This window comes from Cebus imitator, unplaced genomic scaffold, assembly GCF_001604975.1.
Source record: "Cebus imitator isolate Cc_AM_T3 unplaced genomic scaffold, Cebus_imitator-1.0 Scaffold36, whole genome shotgun sequence".
NCBI lineage: Eukaryota > Metazoa > Chordata > Mammalia > Primates > Cebidae > Cebus > Cebus imitator.
This window is the reverse complement of record NW_016107351.1, coordinates 2,788,484-2,815,254: the sequence shown is the minus strand read 5'-3', so window position 1 is coordinate 2,815,254 and position 26,771 is coordinate 2,788,484. Positions and strand designations below refer to the sequence as shown.

Here is a 26,771-nt window from a genome sequence, read left to right as displayed (position 1 = left end):
TGGGAGATACTCCACCAGGTGAAGTGTGTAAGGGGCTCGGCAGGGAGCTGTGTCGTGGGAGATACTCCACCAGGTGAAGTGTGTAGGCTCAGCAGGGAGCTGTGTCATGGGAGATACTCCACCAGGTGAAGCGTGTAGGCTCGGTAGGGAGCCTTTGTTGTAGGAGATTCTCCACCAGGTGAAGCGTGTAGGGGCTCAGCAGGGAGCCTTGGCACATGGTGAGTCCTTGATGGGGAAGGCTTTTGGTTTGGAGAAGTGGGCTGCACAAGGCCATCAGTCTGCCATGCTGTGCCAACTCCAGTGTTGAGAAGGATGAAGCCAGAGGGTCAGGGAGGTCTCACCTACCAAGCTCCCACCTGGGCTGGCAGCTCCTCACACCCCGCAAGCCATCAGAACACAGGTCCTTGAAGGCACACCTCACTCTGGAGCCGGACAGGACCACGCCTCCTGTGCCCCGTAGCTTCACTGCAACAGAGGAGCTTCTTGGAGGCCCAGAGGCTCAGAGGACATGCCCACTTCCAGGCACGTGGTAGCTTTGCCCAAAAAGCAGTAGCTTCAACCCCAACAACCCACCTCTGTGAAGATGGGCAGAGATGGCTCTGGGGCTGGAGGTCGAGCTCCGCTTAAAGCCGCCGGCTCCTCAAGGACCAGGAGTGTAAGTTGGGCCTCCCTGGCTGAGGACCTGGCCAGGACCTGGTCATGGGGCCCTCCCATTTCCCCCTCCCCTTGCAAGGAGGAGCAGGCCAGAACCTGGAGGTAAGTTTGCAGACAACTTTTTTGTGAGTAGTTTATGTTTGTTTTGAGATAAGTCACCATTTCCACTACTTTAAAGTGTATACCCCATTGGCTCTTGGTGTTTTCACAATTACTGTCTAGTTCCAGAACAGTTTTTTACCCCAAAGGGAAACCCCATGCATTAGCAATCACTCCCTGTTCCCCTTCCCCCAGACCCTGGCACCCACCTCAGGCTTTCTGTCCCTGGACTGGCCTGCTCTAGGCACCGTGCAGGAGTAGGATTGCTGTGCTGTCTTTATGACTGGCTCCTTCTCTTGGCTTCATGTTCTCAGGATGCACCTACATGGTGCCACGTGTCAGAACCTTACTCTTGATTACGGCTGAGTCATCGTCCATCATATGGATCAGGATAAACATTTGGTTGATCTTGGTGGATATTCGGGCAGTTTCCATTCAGGGCTGTCGTGAGTAATGCTGCATTGGGCACTGATGTACACGTTTTTGTGTAAACATATGTTTTCATTTGTCTTGGGTACACAGGAGTAGAATTTCTGGGTCATATGGCAGTCCTGTGTTTAACTTTCTGAGAAACCACCAGGCTTTCCATAGCATCTGTATCAGTTTACATTCCCACCACCAATGCCCAAGGGTTCCAGGTTCCTCACATCCTCGCCACCACTTGTTACTGTCTGCCCTTTAGATTCTAGCCATTCCATGGAATAGAAACTGATATTTCCACTGGGCACAGTGGACATGCCTGTAAGCCCAGCACTTTGGAAGGCTGAGGCAGGAGGATCACTTGAGCCCAGGAGTCTGAGATCAGCCTGGGCAACATAGTGAGACCTCATCTCCACAAAAAATTTAAAAAATAACCAGGCATGGTGATGCGCTCCTGTAATCCCAGGAACTCGGGAGGTTGAGATGAGAGGATCACTTAAGCCCAGGAGGTAGAGGCGGCAGTGAGCCGTGATCATGCCACTGCATTCAGCCTGGGTGACAATGAGACCCTGCCTCAAAAAAAAAAAGTGCTATTTCATTGTGGGTTTGATTTGCATTTCTTGATGGCTGATGATGGTGGGCACCTTCTCAGGTCTCAGTAACCATTTGTATGTGTATGTCCTCTTGAGCATCTGTATCCTTTGCCCATTTTTAAAATTGGGTTGTCGTCTTGTTGAGTTCCAGAAGTTCCTGTATGTTCTGAACCCTAGGTATTGATCGCTTCTGTAGTTGACAAATATTTTCTCCTGTGGGTTCTTTAGTTTCTTGATAGTGTCCTTTGATGAATGAAAGTTTTTAAAATTGATGAAGTCCATTAATCTGTTTTGTTGCTTATGCTTTTGATGTCATATTTACGAAGCCATTGACTAATTCAAGGCCATGAAGATTTACACCTGCATTTCCTTCTGAGGAATTTATAGTTTGAGTGCTTACCCTTAAGTCTTTGATCCATTTTGACTTAAATTTGTGTTTGGTGTAAGGGAGCAGGTTCCATGTCATGCCTGTGAATAGCCAGTTGTCCCAGACCATGTTGTGGTGTTGTTGAGACAGGGTCTCGCGGTTGCCAGGCTGGAGTGCAGGGGTGTGATCACGGCTCACTGCAGCCTCAACCTCCTGGGCTCAAGCCATCCTCCTGACTCAGCCTCCAGAGTAGCTGGGACTACAAGCATGCACCACCACGCCTGGCTAATTTTTAAAGATTTTTTTGTAGGGACAGGGTCTCACCATGTTACCCAGGCTGGTCTCCAACTCCTGGACTTAAGCATTCCTCCCGCCTCAGCCTCCCAGAGTGCCGAGATCACAGGCGTGAGCCACCGCGCCTGGCCTACCTTTGCTTCTTCCTTTCAATCCGAATGGCTTTTATTTCTTTTTCTTACGTGATTGCTGTGGCTGGACCTGCAGCACTTTGTTGAATGCAGGTGGTGAGAGCCCATATCCTTGTGTTGTTCCTGATCGTGAAAACCTTTTCAGTCTTCCACCACTAGATGTGACGTGAGCTGTTCGATTTTCAAGGATGCTGTTTATCCAGCTGAAGAAGTGCCCTTCAAGTCCTAATTTATTAAGTGTTTTTATGGTTAAAGGGTACTGGATTTTGTCAAATGCTTTTCTGGCCCTTATTGAAATGCACATGTGTTCTGTATTAATGTGAGGTATTATGTGGATTGATTTTCAGACATTCAGCCACTTTCCATTTCTGGAATAAATCCAACTTGGTCCGTGGTGTATGACGCATTTACTCTGCCGCTGAATGTGATCTGCTTATATTTTGGTGCGATTTTTACACCTGTATTTATAAGGGATATTGGTTTGTTGTTTTCTTTTTTCTTTCTTTTCTTTTTTTTTTTTTGAGATGGACTCTTGCTCTGTCACCCCCTCTGGAGTGCAGTGGCGTGATTTTGGCTCACTGCAACCTCCACCTCCTGGGTTCAAGGAATCCCCTGCCTCAGCCTCCTCAGTAGCTGGGATTACTGAGCTGGGTACCCACCACCACACCCAGCTAATTTTTGTATTTTTAGTAGAGATAGGATTTCACCATCTTGGCCAGGCTGGTCTTGAACTTCTGACCTCGTGATCCACCCGCCTTGGCCTCCCAAAGTCCTGGGATTACAGGCATGAGTCACTGTGCCTGACCAGTCTGTCGTTTTCTTATAATGTCTTCCTCTGGTTTCGATATCAGGATAATATTGGCCTCATGGATTGGGTTAGGAAGTGTTCCCTCTGCCATTTTTCTGGAAGAGGGAGATTGGTGTTAATTCTTGTTAGAAACTTTGGTAGAATTTGCCAGTGAGCCTATCTGGTCTTCGTCTTTGGGAGGGTTTCGACTGCGGATTCAATCTCTGTGTTTGTTGTAGATTGTTTGGATTTTCTGTCCTGAGTCAGTGGCCACCTTGTGTGCTTCTTGGAGTTTTTCCATGTTATCTAATCTGTTATACCGTTGTTCATGGCATGTTCTGGTGTGGGTGAGGTCTCTAAGAACGACCCGGCCTTCACTACTGCTCTTAGTCACTGACGTCCTCTTTTTTCCTCGAGCCGTCTGGCTGTGCGTGGTTTTGGGAGAGTCCTCGTTGACTGCAGATGCTGAGCGGTGACCTGGCTGTGAGAGGGGACGGCGAGTGCAGGGCCCCTGCTGAGGGCTCACTTAAGCCCAAGATTCAGAGGGTCGGGGGCTCCAACCACATCTGCCTGCATGCCTTTCCCAGGCTCTCCCCACGCAGACAGACAGCACCCCCTCCCCAAAGACCTGGCAGTCCCTGGGGGAGCAGGTTTCAGAAGGAGGAGAGGAGGACAGCAGAGGTGGTGGAGAACTCACGGGTGGCGGTTCCAGGCCTCTCAGGAAGCTTGGGGTTAAGCGGGGGTGGGAGCTGAAGTGAAAGGGGAACCGGTAGTCCATGTGGGGTGCAGGTGTGTGCCAGGGCCCCCAGCCCCGCCTATGGCCACATCGACCGAATGAGGAGAGGCTGGCGTGGCAGCAGCAAACCTGAGTGTGTGCCCATCTCTGTGCGCCCTGACTCTGTGACACCCGCTCTCCAGAGGGACGCTTTGAACACAGGAAAGCGTACACGGCCCCATGCCTCTTGCCTGAGTCACTATATTCCTCAAAAGATGAAGGACCCTGGTCCTCGGCTTTCCTGCACGTGGGATGATGTTGGCTGAGGTGAGCAGTTACGCCTCTGTAATCTGCAACCAGAGGTGCTCTTGCGCCCAGCCCTTGGTGGGATTCTGCTGTAACGTGACTTCATGGCCCGCTGGACGGGTGTGACTGCAGCTCCTGTGTTCTGGCACCCGCATCCAGCAGGGGCTGAAACGCTGAGCCGGGCAGTCAGACAGGCCCTCTCGAAGGCTGCTCCCGGGCTGGAGCCTGGGTCTAGGGTCCTCTCAGACTTTTGAATAAAACTAACTTGAATTCTTGAAGAGCTCAGTTTTTTTTTTCTTCAGCCATAAGCAGTTTGCTGAGACGCCAGCCCCCTACCCCACCCGGGGATGTGCAGTGACAGCCCTGAGCTGGCCCCGCCACTTTCCCCAAGGCTGCACTGGGGGCAGAGGGTGGGTTTGGGGGAGCAGAGTGCAGGGGATTGAAGCCAGGGAAACGGTGTGTGGGTTAAGGGGGGCTAGAATTGGGGGAGCAGGTGCACAGGCTGGGGTCTGGGGAGGGGTGGCCTGGGCAACTGGCACGTGGGGGAACCCCAGCTTCTCATCCCTGCATCACACACCTTCCCCTGCAGGGTGGGGTTCTGCAGGGTTGGCATGTGCCCCCCTGGCCCATCCGCACCCTACTCCCTGGCAGCAGGCAGAGGGACGTGCTGGGGGTGCCCTAAGTGCAGTGGCATCTCAACTCTACCCACAGAACTTTAAAAATAGAGCCGTGGTAAAGTCCGTCTCTGCAGACCACAGCCTGCCCAGAGCTAAGAATATTCTTGAACCACTTAATAATTCAAGTCAGATCCAAATAGATTTTCCTGTTCACCTGTGGGCCACTATGTCCCTTTCCCAGGTCCCCACTCTGCCTGGGGGCTGGGAGGGAGAGACTCCAAGGAGGCTGGTGGGCCAGGCCTGTGGAGCCTCTGAGACCCCCACCTCTGAGCCTCTGAGGTCCTGCGTCCCCTCTCCTGTGGCACTCAGGATCAGAAGATGCACCAGGGCTAGAGTGTCCTTTAGGATCTGGCCAAGGTCAGGCCCCAGGAAGGGGCCCCTCTAGCCGTCCTAGCTGTCCCAAGCTCCGCCCCCGCTCTGGCCACAGGCATCAGATGTTCGAATCTGGGTCTGAGCTGGGCCGTGGCCCCTTGACAGCATCTTGCCTGAGCCACGCACCTCTCGTGGGACCCCACCCTCCAGGAGAGCCAGCCTTGCCCCTCACATCCTGGTGGCTGGTGCACACCCACTCCGGGGCCTGTGCCCTGCTTCCTCTGCAGAAGAGTCCCTGAAAGACTTGGCCTGGGGCTCTTGTCCTGGCAGAAGAGGCTGTGACAGGCAACCAGAGCCCTGGGTTCCAGACCAAAGCCTTTGTACTTGTGTGCTGTGTGTGCTTGGGTAAGCCACTTCACCTCTCTGAACCTCTTATCAGTGGGATGGATTGTGACCAATGCTTTAAGAATAAGCCGTAGTGTTTGGGGCAGGAAGGGGTGTCTGATGGGCACCCTGAAGCCTGAGTCACCCTCCTCCACAGGCAGTGCCCAAGCTGCAGACACTTCTCACCAACCCCTGTCTCCCCCCAGGCTCTGGTCTTTCAAACAGGAACTCAGAGTGCAGGGGTGCCACCTGGGAATGCTTGGGGGAGCCCACACTTGCTGGCAGGGGAAGTGCTCACCAGCCTGGCCCCCCAACACTCAGTCCCCGCTGAACTGCCCTGGCCAGGCCCCGAATGGAGTTTTACCAAATTATTAATTAAGAGCAAAGCCATGAGGCAGTGCTGACATCCAAATGAATAGCACGCGGTGTAATTAGGCGAGGTGTCGCAGAGATGATGGAGCGCGGCCTGCTATCCCCGATTCACCTCCTCGGGAAAGAGGAGCAACTTCTCCTGCCACCGTGGGCCGCTGGGGGGGCCGGCTGGGGGGGCAGCTGGGGGGGCCAACTGATAGCTATCGCGGACACCACAGGCCCTGTGGACAGGGCTGGGGCCCTCCCCTGGGGACAGGCACCCCTTCCCCTCCAATTGCCATGGGCGGAGCCCAAAAGGGAGTTAAGTACTGAAAGGCGCAGACAAGGTGGGGGGCAGGCTGAGGCAGGAGGGATGAAGACCAGGACAGATCCTCAGATAGACCCAGAGCAGCCCAGAGGGGCATGGAGGGGCGAGGGAGGAGGTGCAGAATCCAGGAAGACCAGACAGGCCCTGGGCCCTACCCTGGGGTTGCCTGGGCCAGACGAAGCAGCTTGGGAATTTTGGGTTTGGTTTTTTAGCTACTGAGTCACCCTCTCCTCCAGGGACAGTGCCCAAGCTACAGACACCCCTCTGTTTTTTAGTTACTTACCCCTGGTTTATTCACCCCTTAGGTTTTAGTCACTTACATTTCATGTAATTTTTGTTGTTTGAGACAGAGCCTTGCTCTTTCACTGAAGTCGGAGTGCAGCAGCGCGATCTCGGCTCACTGAAACCTCTGCCTCTGGTTCAAGCCATTCTCCTGCCTTGGCCTCCCAAGTAGCTGGGATTACAGGTGTGCACCACCATGCCCAGCTATTTTTTGTATTTTTAGTACAGATGGGGTTTCACCATGTTGGCCAGGCTGGTCTCGAACTCCTAACCACAAGTGAGTCACCGCCTTGGCCTCCCAAAGCGCTGGGATTACAGACATGAGCCACCGCGCCTGGCTTCATGTTTGTTTTTAGTGAAGTCACAAATGTACGGTTTGGATGGTCAGATAGTACTACAAGGCTTCGAATGAAACCAGCCCTCCGTTCCTGACGCGCCCTTCTTAGAGGCAACCTGTTCTGTGATTGTAGCCGATTCTTTTTGCTGTTTACTTCTGAATAGCCATGCTCATGCTGCTGCTGCTGTTTTTTTTTCTCTCCTTTTCAGATTTAGAAATGTATCCCTGTCCTTCCCGCCATGGCAGTTGAAGTCCATCATCTCTGCGACACCTCGCCTAATTACACCGCGTGCTATTCATTTGGATGTCAGCACTGCCTCATGGCTTTGCTCTCTCACACGTGCCCGCCCCCCACACTCTTCCACCATCTTCTTTTGATTGAATCAGAATTCAATGTGTGCATTACTATTTCTCAGCATACACCCTTCCCAGCTGAGTAATGTATTATAATTGCATTTCTTTTCTTGTACAACCTCTTATTTTTCCTGGACCTAATAACTGCCTCATTTAGGGGACTTGGCTGATATTCTCTGTACCCATTACTTATTTAGCCCCAAACCCTGCCATGGAAGTATAAATCTCCTTTTGCTTCATTGAAAACATCCGGCCAGCCTGGGCACAGTGGTTCATGCCTGCAATCCCAACACTTTGGGAGGCCAAGGCAGGAGAATTGCTTGAGCCCAATAGTTCGAGACCAACCTGGACAACATAGCGAAACCCCATCTCTATCACTCTTTTTAAAAATAAAAGATATTTTAAAAATTAAAAATATCCACGCCAGGTAGGTGGCTCACCTGCAATCCCAGCACTTCGGGAGGTCAAGGCGAGTGGATTAGTTGAGGTCAGAAGTTTGAGACCAGCCTGGCCAACATGGCAAAACCCCATTTCTACTAAAAATACAAAAATTAGCCAGGCGTGGTGGTGGGCGCCCGTAATCCCAGCTACTCGGGAGGCTGAGGCAGGATAATTGTTTGAACCAGGGAGGTGGAGGTTGCAGTGAGCCAAGATTGCGCCATTGCGCTCCAGCCTAGGCCACAGAGCAAGACTCCGTCTCAAAAAAAAAAAAAAAAAAAAAAATCCAGCCATTGATGAATGTCTTCCTTCACTCGGCCTGTGGCAGCCAGCCTGCCGGAGGGCCACTTTGACCCCCACCTCCTGGAGTTTGTGCCACATAGAACAGGATCGGTCGGTGTGGCCAACAGATTGTCAAAGTGATGGTGCATCACTCTTAGTATTGAGTCCTGGAACATGTTGTGACTTTCATGTTGGTGGCACCTGCCCTCTCTCTGCCACTCCTCATCCACTTTGAGGGAAGTCAGTGCCGTGTCCTAAGCCACTCCATGGAGGCGTCTGCACGACAGGGAAGGAAGCCTCCTGCCCTCAGCCTCGTCAGGAGCCGTTTGGAAGTGGCTGCTCCAGCTCTGCTCAGCCTGTAGCTGCCTTCAGCTCCGGTCACCCCGGGACAGGAGCCTCACGAGGGCCCGATCCAGAGCCACCTGGCCAGTCTGTGTCTGGGTCCCCATCCCTTGGGAACTGTGGGGGATGGTGAGTCTTTGCCCTGGGATAATTTGTTATGCAGCAAAAGATAACGGGTACAGAGTTTCCTCCTGTGTCTGTCCTAGTCGCCTGGTACACCTGCCGTACCGTCTGTCACCGAGGCCTTCCCCAACCCCACTCTGGGACTTCTTTCCCCTGCGTCCCCGACCCTATACAGTTGCTCCCGCACTTGGATGCTGGGCACCTTCCGGTGCCTTCCTGAGAGATGTATGAGAGCTTCGAGCCCACCCTCGCTTCCCACCCAGAAACCAGTGCCCCCAGCAGGAAGACTGGGCATGCGGCTGAATGTTAAAGCTGCCTGTAAGAGTTCTGGTATTAGTAGTTGGCTTTTGTTTCTAAGGCACATGGATGCCACGATGCCACGTCTGTCACAGGTACAGCATGGATGGCATTGCCACATTCCACGACAGGTGATTCCTGTCACTGTGGTTGATGCGATTCCTCCTCTGGGCCTGCCGCCCTGTACAGGCCTGCGCTGCCGCTGTCCTCGGTGCTGAAGTGAAAGCTGGGGCTGAGTCTCTCCTCCAGCCTCACCCCTCTTCAGCTTCCGCCCAGATTTCCCTCCATTCCTGCCCAAGACCCCCTGGGGAGCAGACCCCAGGCCATCCTCAAGATCACCGCCCCCGGCCCCCAACCCTCCTCCCAACCCAGGCTGTTTCTCCCAGGCCTTGCCTCTCTGTGCCAGGTGGTCTTCCTCCCCAGGGGCCTCCATCACACAGCCCCGGCAGACAACTTGCACCCTGGAGTCTCAGCACATGGGTGTCTGAGTGGAGATAATCAGAACTGTGTATAATCATAACTCTCCACGTTGCATGTGACAAAAACCAACTTAAGCAAAGCTGGGACCTCGTTAGTTCACTCTGGGAGGCAGCACCGGCGCTGCATGGCCTGGCCCCAGCTCCCTCCCTCTCCAGGAGGCTGCTTCCTCATCAGCCCAGCCTCACTTCCTCAAAGCGAGACCTGCTGTCCCAGCGGCCCCAGCGAAAGCCCCAGGCTGACGCTCGTTGGCTGGCCAGGCTTGAGTCACATGTCTTCCCCTGAACCCCTCACTGTGGCCTGGGGCCGGGGGCCAAGTGCCCAGTGCAGAGCCAGGGCCTGAACCAGCCTCAGGGCACCTTGTGGAGAGAGGGACTTCTCAGGGGAACAGCACCATTGCCAGGAGAAGGTACACCTGTTTGAGGAAACCGAGGTCAGGGGACCTTCTCCAGAAGGGTCAGTGGCTTCAGGATCTCTCACGAAGCTTCATCTCCAAGGCCTGTGGAGAGCCACGGCGTCTCATCTTGTCTCCAGGTAATTCCATTCCAGTGCCAGCAGGGAACAGCGTGATTAAGGTTCCATTATTAACTTGCCAATCTTGTTTCTGGGGCACAGACGCTAACGGCTTAGGGGACCCAGTTGGCATATAACGAGGTCTCCATGACAAATTACTTGGTTATCAATTAACTATCCTGGGAAATGTCAAGCAGAATCCGTCATGCTGGCAGGGAGAGGGAGCCAATTAACCTGGGGCAGTTCATCAGACCCACCGTCGCTGCGTCCAGCAGGGCCAGGAATGAGAGAAAGGCCCTGTGGAGCCCCGAGTGGGGCGGGCCCCTCCACCCCCTAGGGCCGGGGGGACACTGCCGAGGCTTCACTGGCGACAGCTTCTGTAGTCAGGCCTCAAGATCCTGGCACACCACTCTTGCCTGCACCTGCCTCTGTCTTCATCCACTCCACAGTCACCGGCATGTCACACCTAGACCGGGCACGGGTGGGAGAGGTGACTGAGGGCTGGGGTTAGTGAGGGACACATGCGCAGACTGCAGACAGGTGTCCATGTATCGTGTGGTCTTCTCTGACCAAGATGGGTAACAGCGTCCTCAGGACAGGGAAGAGAGAAGAGTTCATTCTCAAGTGCGGTGGGGGACAGAGAGCATCACGGAGCTGGCAGGAGGAGGGAAGAGTTCATTCTAAGCCGGGGGCAGAGGGCAGGACAGAGAGTGCGTCACGGAGCTGGGAGGTGGAGGAGGAGCAGCCAGGTCCCCGGGACGAGGGGCAGGGTGGGTGGCTACCAGGCAGAGGGTGCCCAGGCACAGCATGGGATGGGCTGCTCCAGGCTCAGGGCAAGGGCTCATTGGCCGTGCACTGTCAGGACCTGAGCAGAATCTGGCTCTGTCATCGCTGCGCTGGGAGACCTTGATACAGTTTATTAAAACCTGGCGGAGCCTCCATTTTCTTATCTATAAAATGGGGATGATCATCCCCAGTTCTCGGGAGTGTTGTGGGAACTAACGGTACCTGGCTCTCATTTGTGCCGGTGGCACCTGTTCCTCCTTCTCCTCCCTGCAAGGGAGGCCTTGGGCCCCCTCACTGGTGAAGGCTCACAGGTGCACATTCGGGGGCAGAGGCGCATGGAGCAGGTGGTTTGGGCTGTCCTGGAGCAGGTGGCTTGGGCTGACAGCTGGCATATGGACAGGCCAGAGGCTGAGGGGCAGGGTTTGGGGACTCTGGTCACTTACCAAGGTCAAACCCCAGGACTTTTTAGGTTTTGCTTTGTTTTCAGCAAGGAACACAGGGTTGCCTGGGATGCATCCCACCCTGGTAAAAGCCAGTGACCAAGCCTGGCCCCACCCTGTCCCCAGGCCTTGGCCTGTGCCCCCACCCTGCCCCTCTGGTAGTCCCCTCCCCTTGCCTACTTGGCAGGTGATTGGCAGCTGCCTCTTCCCAGCCCCCCAAGCTGTGGCACGGAGCCCGGAGCCTATTCATGACATGGACATATGGCACCTCCATGGGGGGGCCTCAGGAGAAACTGCCAATTGCGAGAGTGCAGCGTGTCCCCATTCCGGCCCTGCCGGAGCACAGCAAACACAAGCCCCGAAGGGAGCAGAGGCGGCCCGGGGGCGTGCGCGTGTGTGCGGGTGCGCCTGTGTGTCTGCAGCTCACACTGCGGGGGCGCCGGGAGGAGGGGAGGCTGCCCGCTCCTCCGGAGTCTGTGGCTTTCAGATGCCTGGGGGCTCGGCTCCTGGGGTCCTAAGGAGGCGAGCTGCTCCCCTCTGCCCAGCAGGCCGTGCTTCTCAAAGCTGGAGCCTCCTCTCCCGTCCCCACGCCTCTCACCCGGGACGCTGGGCTAGAGGCCGTGAACAGCCCGAGAGCAGATCCTGGAGATGCTCTCATTCTTTCTGGAATCAGGACATTCCGCCCAAGGTGAAGCCCAAGTCACCAGGGCTCCAGGCTCAGCCCAAGTCCTCTGTTTTATTGGAGGTGGCGACACCTCCCCCATATTAGCGGGGGCACTGCAGCCACCAGTGCATGGCTCCTCGGACCCTGCCCCATGCTGGGCTTGCCCTCCAGTGCCCACCTGGGGACCCATGCACGACAAAGCCCTGCTCCTGTGGCAGGGTAGGGTGCAGGGAGAGCCCCGCCAGAGGCCAGGCTCCGGGGCTCTCAGCACTCTCCCCTCCTGACCTAGGGCTGGAGGCTGCTGCCATGGAAAACAGGCCTGTCTACCCACTGGCCATGTGCGTTCAGGGGCCTTGGCCACCACCTCCTAGCACCTAGCTCTGCCCCCTGCCCCCGTTCGTGGGAGGGAGGGTGGGCCTGGGGCCCCAGAGGCTGAGGCACTCAGACAGGCTATGGGTAAGGGGCCTGCCTCCTGACCCCCAGCTGAGGGGCTGACCCTCTGTGCTGCTGGGAAGCTCCGAACCCTCCTATGCACTTTGGGCAGTGGCAGCCCCTGTGGGTGTCTCTGTGGCATCCATCAGCCTCCTTGTGGCTGGGACCTGGGGGCAGAACCTGAACACTTTGAGCCTTTCCTGGGGGATCAGGGAGGCGAGGGTACAGCCCGCTAGAGAGTGGCCACCCATTAGTTCCCTCCCAGGAGAGGTGCGGAGGGGGTGCTGGTGGAGAGGGGCTGCAAGGGCAGCTCTGACTGCAGCCCTGCCGACACCTTGTCCCCAGCACTGGGGGCGCCTGGGTGTCCTGGTCTGTCTGTAGCCTGGCCTTGGACAAGCGGCCTCTGCCCCAGCCGGGTGGGTGTTTCGGGGCCCAGGCCCCCCCGCCTGGCAGCGTGCACACCCGCCACAGGCACTGGGCCGACCGCGTTGCAGGCACCGCTGTGCATCCAAGCATCTGCTGCCACCGTCTCGGGGCAGATGGGCTGCCAGTGAGCTAAGTGTGTGCGGGGGAAGGGGTGCCATAGGAACCCCTCCCCGCAGGGAGTGTGGGGGCGGGAGAGGCAGGCACCCGCCGGTGGGGGAGCCATCAGAAGGAGGGGGGCCAGGATCACATGGGCTCCAGGGTTGGGGAGAGGCCGGTGCAGCTGGTTCCTAGGCAAGGGACTCAGGTGGGCCCAGCCTCTGGGGACACAGAGCCTTAGAGGTCCTGATGAGGGCTGGGAGGCCTGCTACCCCTGACCAGGTGGCCCTGGGCAAGTCCCTTCCTTCTGCAGGCCTCGGGCCCCAGCCGTGTGTGTGGATGGTCTGGAGGGTGCCTTCCCGCTCTGGAGCCCCGTGCCTTGGCAGAATGAAGGCGTCCTCCACGAACAGATGCCCGCCATCTGCAGGGGCCTCCTGCCGGTGGTGCCAGCACACCCTGCCAGACTGATCCGGGCACGTGGGCTACACCTCCGCCCTTGCTCCAAGGCCGTGGCTCCCAGAAAGTCTGGGGCCATGCTGTGTGTTAAGTGAGGCCACTTCGGAGCTTGCCAGCTTCCCCCAGGCCCTACCTGGCTACAGCAGGAGCCCCGAGGTGAGGAGACCTGCCAGGCTGGGCAGGATGCCAGCCAGGGTAGAAGATCCCACCCTGCCCCTGCTCCTCCAAAGCCCATGGCACTGGACCCAAGACCCCTCAGGGGCGCTGGGACCCGAGGAAGGAGGGAATGTGGGAGAGTTGGCAAGGAAACAGCCTGAGGCCACCAACAGCCATGGGAGCTGATTTGCTGGGGCGTCAGGAGGACCGTGAGCAGAGAGGAGGACCCCACAAACCCCCTAGCATCCCTGCTCCCGGAAGGCAGAGCCCACCCAGGGCTTTTCTTTCATGATGGCAGTAAACAGGGCATGGCTGTCTGTGCTCAGGCCCTGTCGCGTGCTGGAGGCTGCTCTGAGCACTCAGCCCTTCTGTGATTCGCACAGGAATGCTAAGAGCTGCCTTTATGCGCACTAGACAGAAGAGGGTACTGAGGCTGAGCAAGCTGGGGCAGCTGGCCTGTGCCGGGGGCTGATTAGTGGCTGAGCTGGAATTTGAGCCCGAGGTCTGCTCAACCCCTTGGGCTCCCTGTCCAGAGCACCCCACTGGAAGGGCACCCCACTCCAGGAGAGGCTGCTGGTGCTTCCAAAAGTGCAGGGAATCAGGGCAGGTGGCCGCTCTGTGCCCCCTCCTGCTCCGAGCCTAAGGGGGCCCCCCTCCCCACCACGGCTCTCTTGGATCTGACAGATGCCTCCGCCTGGCTGTGACTCAGCCTCTCAGTTTGTTGGTGGTTGCCTTTTTTTTTTTCTTTTTCTTTTCCAAAGTATGACATCGCCTCTGAGCCTTGGCAGGGTGGCTCCTGGGACGCCGGCAGACCCCTCTCAGGCTGTGCTCGGGAGTGCTCATGGGTGGCCCCAGCTTGCAGGGGCCAAGGTGGCTGATGACCAGATGCCATAACAAGCACCCCAAAAGGGCCTCGCCCTTGGACTGTGGCCCTAGGCAGACAGACTCTGTCACCTTCCAAGTAGGCAGAGCCCATCCCTTAGTTGCACCTGACTCAGGCACAGTGCCTGGGACACCTGTCCAAAGTCACCCTCCCCAGCTGCCTCACAACTCAAGGACACGGCGAGTTGCAGATTGGGCCAGAAACCCTCCTGGGGGGAGGGGCCCAGAGCCCTAACATTTCAAGGGCGGGCTAAGAAACAGACAATTTGTCCTAGAGAAGACTCCCAGGCCAGGAGCATGGCCCATCGCCAAGGCCAGTGGGCTGAGTTCCCTGGAGACAGAAGGGCTTTCCCTCCATGAAATAAGGTCTCGGCACTTAGGACCGTTGGTAGAGCTCACAGAGATTTTTGTTTTTGAGATGGGGTCTCGCTCTGTTGCCCAGGCTGGAGTGCAATGGTGAGATCTCACCTGTGGCAGCCTCCACCTCCTGGCCTCAAGCAGTCCTCCTGCTACAGACTCCCAAGTATCTGGAATCACAGGCACGTGCCACCACCACACCCAGCTAATTTTTTTTTTGTAGGGACAGGGTCTCACTGTTTTGCCCAGGCTGGTCTTGATCTCCTGGGCTCAAGCAATCCTCTGCCCCAACCTCCCAAGTAGCTGGGACTACAGGGGTGTGTGTGTGTGTGTGTGCGTGTGTGTGTGTGTGTGTGTGGTACAGACAGCATCTTGAGATGTTGCTCAGGCTGGTCTCGAACTCCTGGCCTCAAACGTTCCTCCCACCTTGACCTCCCAAAGTGTTGGGATTATAGGCGTGAACCACCAGGCCTGGCCTTAGCCCATGTTTTGGGAGGTGGTGGGTTCCCTGTCTCCAGGAGGATTTCAGCAGGATTAGTACTCCTCACGGGACTGAGCTCCTGTGGGGGAATCAGAGAAAATAATCAGTCAAAGCTGGAGTTGCTCATTTCAGGTTCAAGTCCCAGCTTTGTTTGTGTGAACTCTCGAGCAAGGCATTAAACGTCTCTTCTTATCCCTGAAATGGGACTTGGGTCTCCCTCAAAGGCAGTTCTGAGGTCCTGTCGAGACAGCAGGAACAGCGAAATGCGTGCAGACATTTTCCTGCTCGCCTGACCCATGCCCCTGTGCACCCTGATGCGTCTTCGTCTCTGAGATCCTCATCAGAAGAAATGGCTTAAACTCCACAGCGGGGCTTTGGGGAGGAGAAAGAAGAGCTGTGGGGGATGGGGAGTCGGGAGATGAGGGGATCGTGAGCCCCTTCAGATGACTCTGCCTTCAGTGACATGAGAAAGAATGGAGCAGCTTCCCTTGCCTCCGGGACTCAGGAGACCTCAGGGCTTTGAGGCTCGGAGGGGGTGTGGGAGCTGTTGGGGGGATGGGGCGCTCATGGCATCTGGAACTGGGACATGCCAGACAGGGGTGAGGAGGCCAGGGGTGGTGGAAAACACCATCTGGCAGTCACCAGCAGGCCCAGGTGTAAGAGGACAGACAATCCCACATCCAGGACCACAGTCCCCAGGCAGCTGGCCCCTCCTGCCCCCGAGGTCCCATCTGTCTTCTCCTCCCTCCCCCTCTGCCCGTCCTGTACCAGTCTCTCATGCCTATGGTAGTGCCCTGAATGGTGGTCCCAAAAAGAGGTGTCCACCCAGAACCTCAGAATGTGACCTTTTTTGGAATTAGTCTTTGCAGATGGAATGAAGTTAAAGATTTCAAGATAAAATCATCCTGCACAAAGGGTTGACCCTAACTCCATTGACAGGTGTCCTCAAAAGAGAAAGGCAGAGGGAGATGTGAAACCCAGACGCCCACAGGCAAAGGCAGAGGTGGGAGAATCGTGTCCACAGGCCGAGGAGCGCTGAGGTCCCAGCACCCATGGGAGCTGGGACAGCGGCCTGGGACAGGGTCCCCAGTGGGGACCCAGAAGGATTTTGGTCTTCTGGTCTCCAAAACTGTTACCGAATAAATGTCAGTTGATTTCAGCCATCAGGTAGACGCTAATTTGTTATGGCAGCCCCTCCCGGGAGACGGAGACAGCCTCCTCTCCCGTCTCTCCAGCCCAGGCAGAGCTCAGGGGCAGTGAGGGTGGATGGACAAGGCTCCCAGGACCCCAGCTCCCCTCTGGCCTGGTGACAGCTCTCACCTCAGACCAGGTGTTTGTTCCATCTCAGTCCCCAGGGCACAGAGGCCATCAGTGGCCATTCCCATCTCAGACGAGAGCCCAGGCTGGCTCCGTCCCTGCAGCCCAGAGGGCTGCTGGGTATTGTGGTTGGAAAAATCTTTCAGGGCTCAGGGGGTGCTGGGATGGCCACCACCTCCTGAACACTGTCCTGTGCCTGAGGGGCTTCCTGCCTTATAGAGCCCCACCTTCTTCAGGCACAAGTCAGAGCCCTGGGGCCTGCCTGCCTCCCTTGCAGCCCAGCCCAGGCACAGGAAGCAGCCCCACCCACACCTGCCAGCCTCAGCCTCAGGGGTGTGAAATGCCAGGAAGCCGATGCCTCCAGAATCCCTTGACCATCAGGGACAGCGGCAGGGCCTGGCTTCAGAACAGCAGGTGTGCTCTGCGGGTTCATGCCCCGTGGGGGAGGCTGTGTGGTCGGGGAGGCTGCGTGGTCGGGCCGTTGCTCCTGGCTGTGTGGCTGTGAAGGCTTTCCAGAAGGTTCTATAAGCCTCCTAATATCCTGCACTGGGTTCCGTTAAGCTGGCCAGAGTGGGTTCTGCCGGTTCCAAGTGGTGTGTGTGGCTGGAGACCGCTCTTAGCTCTGACCTTGGGACAGGTGGGGGGGGGTGGGAGGGTCACACGCCAGGGATCTGGGGTGAAGGCCTGAAGACCCTTCCCCTCCCAAACTCTGCTGGAGGAGAGCCGACTTCCTCCCCACCCCAAGGCCTTGTGGGAGTGCAGGCAGCCAGCAGGCCCGTGGGGGATCAGGAGGGAGATGTACTCACAGCAGCACTCAGGAACCTGGGCTCAGGGCACACCTGGGCTCTGGTCACACATGGGATTGGGACACACCTGAACTCGGGTCACACTGGGGCTGGAGTCACACCTGGGCTCAGGACACACCTGGGCTTGGGACACACCTGAGCTCCGGTCACACCTGCGCTTGGGTAACTCCTGGGATCCGGACACACCTGAGCTCGGGTCATACCTGGGATCGGGACACACCTGGGCTTGGGTCACACCTAGGCTCGGGACACACCTGAGCTTGGGTCACACCTGGGCTTGGGACACACCTGGGCTTGGGAGACACCTGAGCTCGGGAGACACCTGAGCTCGGGTCACACTTGGGCTTGGGACACACCTAGGATCTGGACACACCTGGGCTTGGGTCACACCTGGGATCTGGACATACCTGGGCTTGGGTCACACCTAGGCTCGGGACACACCTGAGCTTGGGTCACACCGGGGCTGGGGTCACACCTTGGATTGGGACACACCTGAGCTCAGGTCACACTGAGGCTGGGGTCACACCTGGGGTTGGGGCCCACCTGGGCTCAGGTCATACCTGGGCTCGGGTCACACCTGAGCTCCGGACACACTGGGGCTGGGGTCACACCTGGGATTGGGACACACCGGAGCTCAGGACACACTGGGGCTGGGGTCACACCTGGGATTGGGTCACACCTTGGATTGGGACACACCCGAGCTCGGGTCACACCTGGGCTTGGGACACACCTTGGATTGGGACACACCTGAGCCCGGGTCACACTGGGGCTGGGGTCACACCTGGGCTCAGGACACACCTGAGCTCGGGACACACCTGAGCTCGGGACACACTGGGGCTGGGGTCACATCTGGGATTGGGATACACCTGGGCTTGGGACACACCTTGGATTGGGACACACCTGAGCCCGGGTCACACTGGGGCTGGGGTCACATGTGGGATTGGGTCACACCTGGGCTTGGGACACACCTTGGATTGGGACACACCTGAGCCCGGGTCACACCAGGGCTGGGGTCACACCTGGGATTGGGTCACACCTGGGCTTGGGACGTACCTGGGCTCGGGTCACACCAGGGCTGGGGTCACACCTGGGCTCGGGACACACCAGCCCCCTGCTCCCCAGGCTGATGAGGCCTGGGCTTTCCCTGGGCCTGGCTCCCGCTCTCCTTCCCCGCTGCTCCGGTCCCCGGCAGCCTCCTCAGGGCCCAAGTCCTCCCTCCCCCTGTCCTCCTTCTCTACACTACCCCCTTCTTAGAAATGAAGTCATCTAGAAAAATAATCAAAAAATAGAAAGAGAAAAAAAAAACTTAGAAAATGGGATTTTTTTCCCCCTTCAAACATTTGGTGAGACACCTCCCACACGGATGAGTGGCCACGGGGCCTGTTTTGGTGTGAGAAAGACTTGGGCCTCCCCTCTGGTGCGGGCGGGCCTCCCAGTCCCACAGTAGGGGTCTGCACTGGGCCCCCCTCTGCAGCCTGGCCAAGGTCGGCCCCAGAAGCCCGAGGCCCCTGCCGATGAGCAGGGAGGCCGCTGAGTTCCCGAGGCTGGGGTGCAGGGCAAGGTGGGAGGGCTGGCGGGGCCAGGCCAGGGGCTGCCTTAGCACCTTAACCAGGCCCTGCCTCCCGTCTCTCCCCTCTTCCCAACCGGCCCACATCGCTGCAGGGTTCTGGTTTGTTTATTTATAATTTATACTCAGCCTGCTTCCAAGAAAGCTCCCAGCACTTGCTGGAAAGCTGCTTCCTGAAGCTCTGTTGTGCTCCTGGCAGGCTTGGGCTCAGAGCCCGTGCACACTTCCCCATCTCTCACAAAGGCAGACGACTCAGCCTGGCTTCCAGGGCCCCCAAATGCAGTCTTCCCGCCACTCCTGATGTAGCTCCTGGCCCCCGAGGGACCCTCCCTTACAGTGCAGGGACCCCGGGACCCACGGTGCTTCCTCCTACCTTGGGATCCGACCCTCCCCTACCTTGTGAGGCCTTCTCTGGTCCCAATAGGAGGGGACACGGGCACCTCTCTTCTGCCCGTCGGCTGTCGGCTGTGTCACAGTTACCTGGTACAGGCTGCTCCTTCCTGCCCCAGCTTGACCTTCCTGGCCCTTGGAGGAGCTTAACCAAGTCACACTATTGTTAAGGCTGATGGTGACGATGCCGGGGAAGGTGGGGACTCCCCTCAGTGGCTGGAATGGCATTCAGGACAGAGCTGCCTGCAGGTGGTCCCCACATGTGACAGGCAGGAAGCTTTGGTCAGGAGCAGGGCTGAGAGGAGCCACCCTGGTGGCTTCGTCTGGACGCCTGGCTGGAGGTTCCATGAGTGTGTCTTCAGGGGCTAGGTGGTGATGTGTGACTCCACGGGCTGGAAGGGGCGGGGACACAGCGTGGTGAGAACCAGCACGCAGGGCTGCAGGCAGCAGCTCCAGTCAGGGCTCTGGGGTCACGGAGCCACCCCCTGAGCAGGGAAGCTCACACCAGAACTGGTCAGGCAAACCAGGGACTTGTGAGGGATAAGAGACAGTAGCTGTGTGAAGCCTCTAGATTTGGGGGCAATTTGTTACACAGCCAAAGCTAACTGATACAGACAGGAACTGCTGATAGCACGGCCGCAAGTCCCACTCACCCTTGAGAGATCAACTCCCGCCTTGGGCAGGAAGCCCTGAAGGAGGCTGTGGGAAGAGTTCTGGCCTCCCAGAGGCCTGGTTGCCGGTGCCAAAAGAGGGGTAAGGAGGGAGCAAGGAAGGAGACACCCTGACCACTGAAGTGCTGAGGAGCGAGTGGCGGCAGCCAGACTAGGGGTTAGCAGCTTGAGGGCACACCTAGGGGGCTGTTCCCAGGTGGATTTTGGGGCCCAGCCAGCAGGCTCCCTTGAACCAAGCCCTCATTCCACCTCCCAGCCCATCTGGGACCTCACCATATCTTGTTTCTGGGAGGAGGGTCACCCTTGACCCTGCGCTCTGCTGTCCTCAGCCTGCTGCCTCAGGCCGACTCTCCCCTGCTGTGGCTGAGTGAGCAAGCCGGGCCCTGGCCTGAGGGCCTGCTTTGCCCCCCTCTCAGATCTGTGCCAGCCAGGGCCAGATAACTGGCTTAACCAGGGGACTTTGGAAACGTCACTTCATTTCCTTTGAGCCCTAATTCCTTCATTGTAAAATGGACCCTGGGCCGAGGAGTAAATACCAGAAAGCCCACGGAGCATCTGTGCACATCCACCCCTGCTCAGGGCCTCAGCTTTCCCGTCTGTAAAATGACGCCATCTCTTCCCCTTCTCCCTCTGCCAGTCTGTAGCTCCAGCTTCTACACAGCAGGCTGGATGCCTCTGCCCACTGGCAGAGCACGTCACAGGCAAGGGGTGGGGGCTGTGCCTCCACCATTTGTGGGCTCCAGATCCCACTGACCTGACACCGTCAGTCATGGCCAACGCCCAGCTCCTCCCTCCCTCAGCCTACACAGCCACTGCCTGGCAGAAGGGGAACCCTGGCATGCCAGGCCCTCAGGGGCTGCCCTCAGGAAGCCTCAGTGGCAAGGGCAGATGCCAGCTGGGCTGTCAGGGATCCTCTGCCACCTGGCAGGCACTGCAGAGCGTGGCCTTTCCCTGGTACTGACTCTTTTTGACACTGAGTTCTGTCGGGCCACAGATGTCCTGGCCATGGGGGTCAAAGCAGACCAGATGTCCATCCCTGGCCAAAATGCTCTGGGCCAGAGGGACGGTGCCAGCATGGCCCCTTGCTGACACAACCCTGGAAACCTTGACTTTGGAACTGGATGGGAGGGAAGAGAGGAACCAGGTGACCTCCTCTCCCGAAGGAGATGCCTGGAGCATCTGGCTGTGGGGTGGCCTATGGTCTCCTTCCCACAAGGTTGGCTGGCAGATGGGCTGCCCTGGCCTGCCCAAGCCACATGCCTGGCACAGAGCTCCTCTCCCAGTGCCGGGCCCACAGGGAAGCCAATTCTCCGGACATTTGCATGCGATTCACAGCAGCCCTGGATGCCTGTCTGGCTTCCTGCCTGGGAAGTGGCATCACGCCCTGGGAAGAGCACAGGCTTCCCAGCCCCAAGGAGCTCTACTGAAGATCTGAATCTTGCATTTACTAGCAGTGGAACCTGGGTCAGGGGCTTTCTGAGCCTGTTTCCTCCTTCATAAAGGAAGGCTAATCATGTAAATGTGAGCTCGACACCGAGAGCCATATCAGCACAGTGGAAGGGATCAGTGACGGCTCCTTCCCTTCCCGTCCATGGCTTATGCCTTACACCTGCTACTGCAGGCAGAAATGACCCCCGGGGAACCCCTGAGAAGACTTCCAGAGACCCCACCCTGGAAACTGATCCCACCCTCCTCCTCCATGCCTTCCACCAGCCTCTTCCCCGTTGTTCCCTCCTGCCAGACTAAGGGGCCTTGAGGGTGATATCAGGTGTTCTCCAGCCAATTCAACACCTAGCACAGTGCTGGGCAGGGCTGCCAGCATATATCAATGACATCTTTCAGCCCAGAAGGTTCTGAGAGTGACTGCATTTGACAGGACTTCCTGAGGTGCCCCTGGCCTCCTGAGGAATGAGCTGTTCAGGGCATCTGGCAAGCAGGCACCAGTCCATGCTGGCACCCTTCCTTCCGGAGAGTCACCCAAAGGAGTCACCAGTCACTGCTGGAACTGGAGCAGAGTCCTCAAACAATAGTCTGCACACAGACAAGACCAGGGACATTTCTTCGATCCAGCTCCTGCCTTACAGGACTTCACCTTCACCCATTCCGGGGTGAGGAAGAGGGAGAGGAAGAAAGACCCCTCACACACCTCCTCAGTCTACAGTGCTTACTGAGCACCCATGGTGATCTGAATAAGAGAGAAACTCTGCTGTCCTGGCGCCTTCAGAAAATACACATCAAATAAGTTCATTATCGACCTGCTGCATGGCGCTAAGACCTGTGGAAGGACAGCGCCGGAGTGCAGGCGCCCTGGACTTCCAGTCTGACTTACATTTTGACTTTGCCATGGTGCAAAAGCCGCACACATTCAGTAGACTCCTTCGCTTACGGATGGGGTTACATCCGGATAAACCCACTGTAAGTTGCCTTAACGCTTTAGCTTATGATGGGTTTATGGGGATGTAACCTCATATGACAGGGCCATCTGTATAGGAAGGGGACACGGTTTTCAGTAGGTGGTCACCTCACTAAGGAAGTGGGAGTCACCCTGGAAACCTGCGGCGTTGCAAGCCGCCGAACAGCAGGTGCAAAGGTGTTCTCCCAGGCATGACAGGGCAAGTAGGTCCGGAGACCACCGCGGAGAGACTCGGGAGGCCTGCAGGCACGGTGGGGACCTTGCCTTGAGGGAAGTGGAACCGTGCTGGGCCGTGAAGCCCCTGTTCTCTCCTGAGGTCGCTCTGGCTTCTGGGTTGAGGAGACTCAGGAGAAAAAGGTGGCAGCTGAGAGGCTACTGCAGTCACCTCGGCGGGAAAAGCCGGCTGGGAGCAGGGCGGTGGCAGAGGTGGGAGAAGAGGTCAGGTCTGGGGAAATGTCGAAGGCACAGCCAACAGGACGTGCTGCCAGGCTGGATGCAGGGGCCAGGGTCAGGGGTCAGGGGTCAGGGAGGCCGCCAAGGCTCTGCCTGAGAACTGGGGAGGGTCAGGGGCGCCGTTTACGAAGCTGGGGAACAGCAGGGGCTCGTTTCGTTAGCAGGTGCAAGGAGCAGGCGCCGGGCACTTCAAGGCGGCCCGACGGGACCCGCCGAGGCGAAGGGGAGACAGGGCCCTGCGGGGCCGCGCTCGAATCGGCCTCCTCCCTGAGCTCGGCGTCCCCGGCCACCGCCGACCCCGGGGACTCTCTCCGCCTGCAGCCTCGCACCAGCCCTGCCAGCCCGCCCGGTGCCCAGCGCCCCGAAACGCGTGGCGGTGGAAGCCACCTGGGCCACGCCGGAACCTTCGTCCCGTCGGCCCCTGCGGTCAGCACCGGCCGGAAGCCCGCGTAGACGAACTCTCGCGAGATGCTTCCCGAGTCCCGCCTCTCCGCGGCTCCACCAATCGCCGTGCGCCTGTCCGCGTTGCTGTGGCAACCCCGCCCGGCGTCCGCGTTCCCGGAGCCGGCGCGGCGGCGCCCCTGCGCTCGGGGCTGGGTCCCAGCTTCCGCTCCGCTCCCGCGCGGCGCGTCCCTGTGTCGCGGGTGCCCTGTTGCTCCCTGCAGCTCCTGGGGAGTTCGGGGGCGGTGGAAGCAGGGCCGCAAAAAGCCCAACCGGAGCCTTCTGACACCCGCCCCGACCCGCCGCCTTGGAGGCGGAGAGCCATGGCCGCCCCCCACTACGGACCCTTTGTCCCCCGCGGCCTGGCCCCTTCCTGACACGCGTGCCACCCCCGGCCACCTGTTTCCTCTGATCACCGGCCTCCGGCCTAGCTCTGGCCGGAGGTCCCCGGGGCTCCTTGGAGAGGGCAGCTGCCCAGCACCCAGCGCTCAACAGGGCCTTTCGGCCTCCCTGCCCCGCCAGCTCAGAGTTGGGGTCAGCGGCAGGGGAAAGGAGGAGGGAGATTGCACAGCCCAGGGTCCCCAGGCCACTCCTGTCAGAGGCAGAGGGCGGCCCGCTCGCGCCATGGCCCGACCTCGGCGGACAGGGAAGGGGATGGGTTGAGAAGCGGGAGAAGACCACTAGCTGGAAAATCCCTGAGGACAGGGACATTATTCTGGCCCCAGCCCCAGCGCTCGGCCTCCGCAGAGCCGGCCCAACGGAGGGAGAATGAAAATATGAACGTGACATGATGTGGGCTTGGGAGGCCGCCTTGTTCTTTGGGTTCACCCAGAAACCTGACTGAAAGGAAAGTTACTGCAACTGGGGAAAAGCACAGTTGGCTGGAGAATTTGGTTTAAAAATAAATAAATAAGTTTTCGATTATGTAACTAACACGTGCTTGGTGTAGAACATTTGGAAAACACATGAAAGTACTGTATAAAACTCCTCGATCCCGCTGCCACATAGAACCACTATTAACATTTCAGAATAGTTTCTTGGGGACTCTTTTTTTCTTAATGCATTTATATTGCATATACATTTTTTTTGTCAATGTATTGACGTGCCCCAATCCCCCACAGACCCTAATGTATGAATGGGAATGGAGGCGTCTGAAATGTGACTCACAAAGAGTTCCCTTTCCTCCCTAACACCCCATCCCTGCCTCACCCCTTCAGCACATTCACAGCCGCAGCCCAGGGACAAATGTGCACTGATGCTGTTGTAGCCTCTGGCCCCAGAGCGCCACCTTCCCCTGCGGAGGGGGTCCTGGGAGTGCCCTCAAGTGCTCCATGCCCCATGTTCCTTTCCATAGTACCAAATTCTTCTGACCTCCTAGGTCAGGGGTGAAGGGGAGAGGGGGGTGGGGTGGGTGGAGAGTGTCTCCATGAGGCCTGAGGGGTCTACTAGTGCATTGGTGGGGGGGGAGGAAGTTCAAGCAACCCCAGAGGCTCCACCCTCCAGGTGTGGCTGGGTCCTGGAAGAAGGAGAAGCAGTCCGGTTGGGGAAAGGGGTAGCAACGGCCAATGCCAAGCCTCTGCCTCTGCACTCGCTGGGCATCTCGGGACCCCCTGGCACCAGTAATCAAAGGAGGACACACGCCTACACGTGCATCCCATATGTCTCACTCTAGCAGGCAGGGCCAGGGCCACTGTTGTCCTGGCCCCCTGGAAGGCCAGCCTGCCCTCCTAGGCACAGGTCAGAGGCAGTGTGAACTGGGGCGGTGGTGAGCGCCACCTCTGACCCAGCTGCTAGTGATCCACAAGTCTGGCCCCTCAGCCCTCCCCGACGAGCACACAGTCCCCTGAGCCTTCTCCAGAATCGTGGGAATGACCTCACCGCCCCTCCAAGCAGCCTTTCATGCTGCTGCCCACGTCAGATATCTGGGGAATGGTTGCACAGCCTCCATGTGTCCTGGCTCCTTGGTGCCTGCAGAGCCGTGTTGATTTCGTCTTTCCCTCCAACTCTTGTCCTAAAGCCTGTCTTGAGTGTGGTGGCCCCTCTGCTCAGAGGGAGTTAGGGTGGCGGTGGCAGTGGGCACCTCTGCCCTTCTCGGCTGGGGGTTCAGCTTCACCAGGCTGCCTGGAGCTGGTGGAGCAACAGCCCTGTCCAGCTGTCCTCGGCTGCGGTCTCCTGTCAGAAGCTCCTGGAAAGCAGTTCTGGCACACAGAGGCCATCTGCATGTTCTCTTCCTGCCCCACCCCATGTTCCCGCAGGGGGGATCTTCCCCAGCTGCCTTCACCTCCGCTGCCTTCACCTCCGCCCCCAGACAGATCCTCCTGGCTACTCCTCCAGAAAGTGTCTCCAAATCACTTCCATTTCTCCTCTGCTCAAAGCCAGGGCGGGTGGCTTTTTCGTCTTTCCAGACCTGGGTGTTGCCTGAGCCCCAGCTGCCTCTGGCTCACCTGCCACTGCCCTTCTTGTCCACACTCTTCCTGATAAGCTGGTTTCCTGTGTGGCCGAGCAGTTTCCTCCTTCGGACCCTTCATGGTCACTGGGCCCCTGCCTGGAGCCTCTGCTTCAGGGACCCACAGGGCTGACTCTGGCCCTTCCGCATTGCTGCTCTCACTCTCTGTCCCTGTGCTGTCCCCTTGGTGGCTGTTATTGCCATCTTCCTTTCCACCTACTGGAACCCTGGGGTCTTCTGGTCTCTCTGCCTGTCTACCACTGAATTCCCACAACAGGGAGAGTCTGGGTGACAAGTCCCTTTTGTCCTGGGGCAGGATGGCTCCCATGTGGCTTTCACCCTCCCAGCTCCTCAGATGTCCTTTAGTGTCGGTGATCCTGCTCTGGGCCATTGGCTCTGCTCCAGGACCAAAGCTGGCTGCTGGCGGGCACAGAATCCATACATGGCTTGGACCTGACAGCCTCTAGGCCTCCCCTTTCTATGGCCAGGTGCCAAGGGGCCAGCAGCCTGGAGACCCCGGAGCCCTGGAGAGCTCCCACCCTGGCCTCTGCCACACTCAAAGTGGGTCTGGCATCTTCTTACAGCAGGATCAGCCACCCCCCCGGCCAGGCCAGTCAGCCGCCTGGGACTCCCCAGTCCCCCGGCCGGAGGACGCTCCGCTGTCCGGGGCTGCCAAAACAAACATTAGCAGCTAGGCTCCTTGAGACTCATCCTGTGGCAGTTCTGGAAGGCAGAAGTCCACAGTCAAGGGGTCAGCAGGGCTGGTTTCTTCTGGAGGCTCGGAGGGAGAGTCCATTTCACGCCTCCCTTTCTGCTTCTGGTGGCTGCTGGCAGTCCTTGGTGGCCCTTGGTTCAGAGACATCACTGCAGCTTCTGCCTCTGTCGTTCTGCCGCCTCCTACCCAGGTGTGCAGCTGTGTCCTCTCCTCTTCTTCTTCTTCTTCTTTTTTTTTTTTTGAGATGGAGACTTGCTCTGTTGCCAGGCCGGAGTGCAATATGGTGCGATCTTGGCTCACTGCAACCTCTCCCTCCCAGGTGCAAGTGATTCTCCTGCCACAGCCCCCTAAGTAGCTAGGATTGTAGGCGCCCACCACCATGACCAGCTAATTTTTGTATTTTTAGTAAAGATGGCGTTTCACCATGTTGGTCAGGCTGGTCTCAAACTCCTGACCTCAGATGATCCGCCCGCCTCGGCCTCCTCCCCTCTTCTTATCAGGGCCCCAGTCACT

General features: G+C 57.9%; 1 protein-coding gene across 5 annotated transcripts in view; it reads left to right on the top strand.

Moving 5' to 3' along the window:
• The window catches only part of ENDOV (endonuclease V), a 42,678-nt gene extending 17,377 nt beyond the window's left edge, over positions 1 to 25,301 (top strand). For 2 of the 5 annotated variants that reach the window (XM_017524938.2, XM_017524934.2), the window contains 2 exons: positions 1,068 to 1,144; positions 2,652 to 2,973. In XM_017524938.2, coding sequence (XP_017380427.2) covers positions 1,068 to 1,144; positions 2,652 to 2,717 — 143 coding nt within the window. In that variant the 3' untranslated portion in view covers positions 2,718 to 2,973. Of the gene's footprint in view, positions 1 to 1,067; positions 1,145 to 2,651; positions 2,974 to 19,518; positions 19,534 to 25,290 lie in introns of those variants that run through there. The other 3 variants (XR_005199507.1, XM_017524936.2, XM_017524937.2) reach the window with 3 other exon arrangements.
• The last annotated feature ends 1,470 nt before the right edge of the window (positions 25,302 to 26,771 follow it).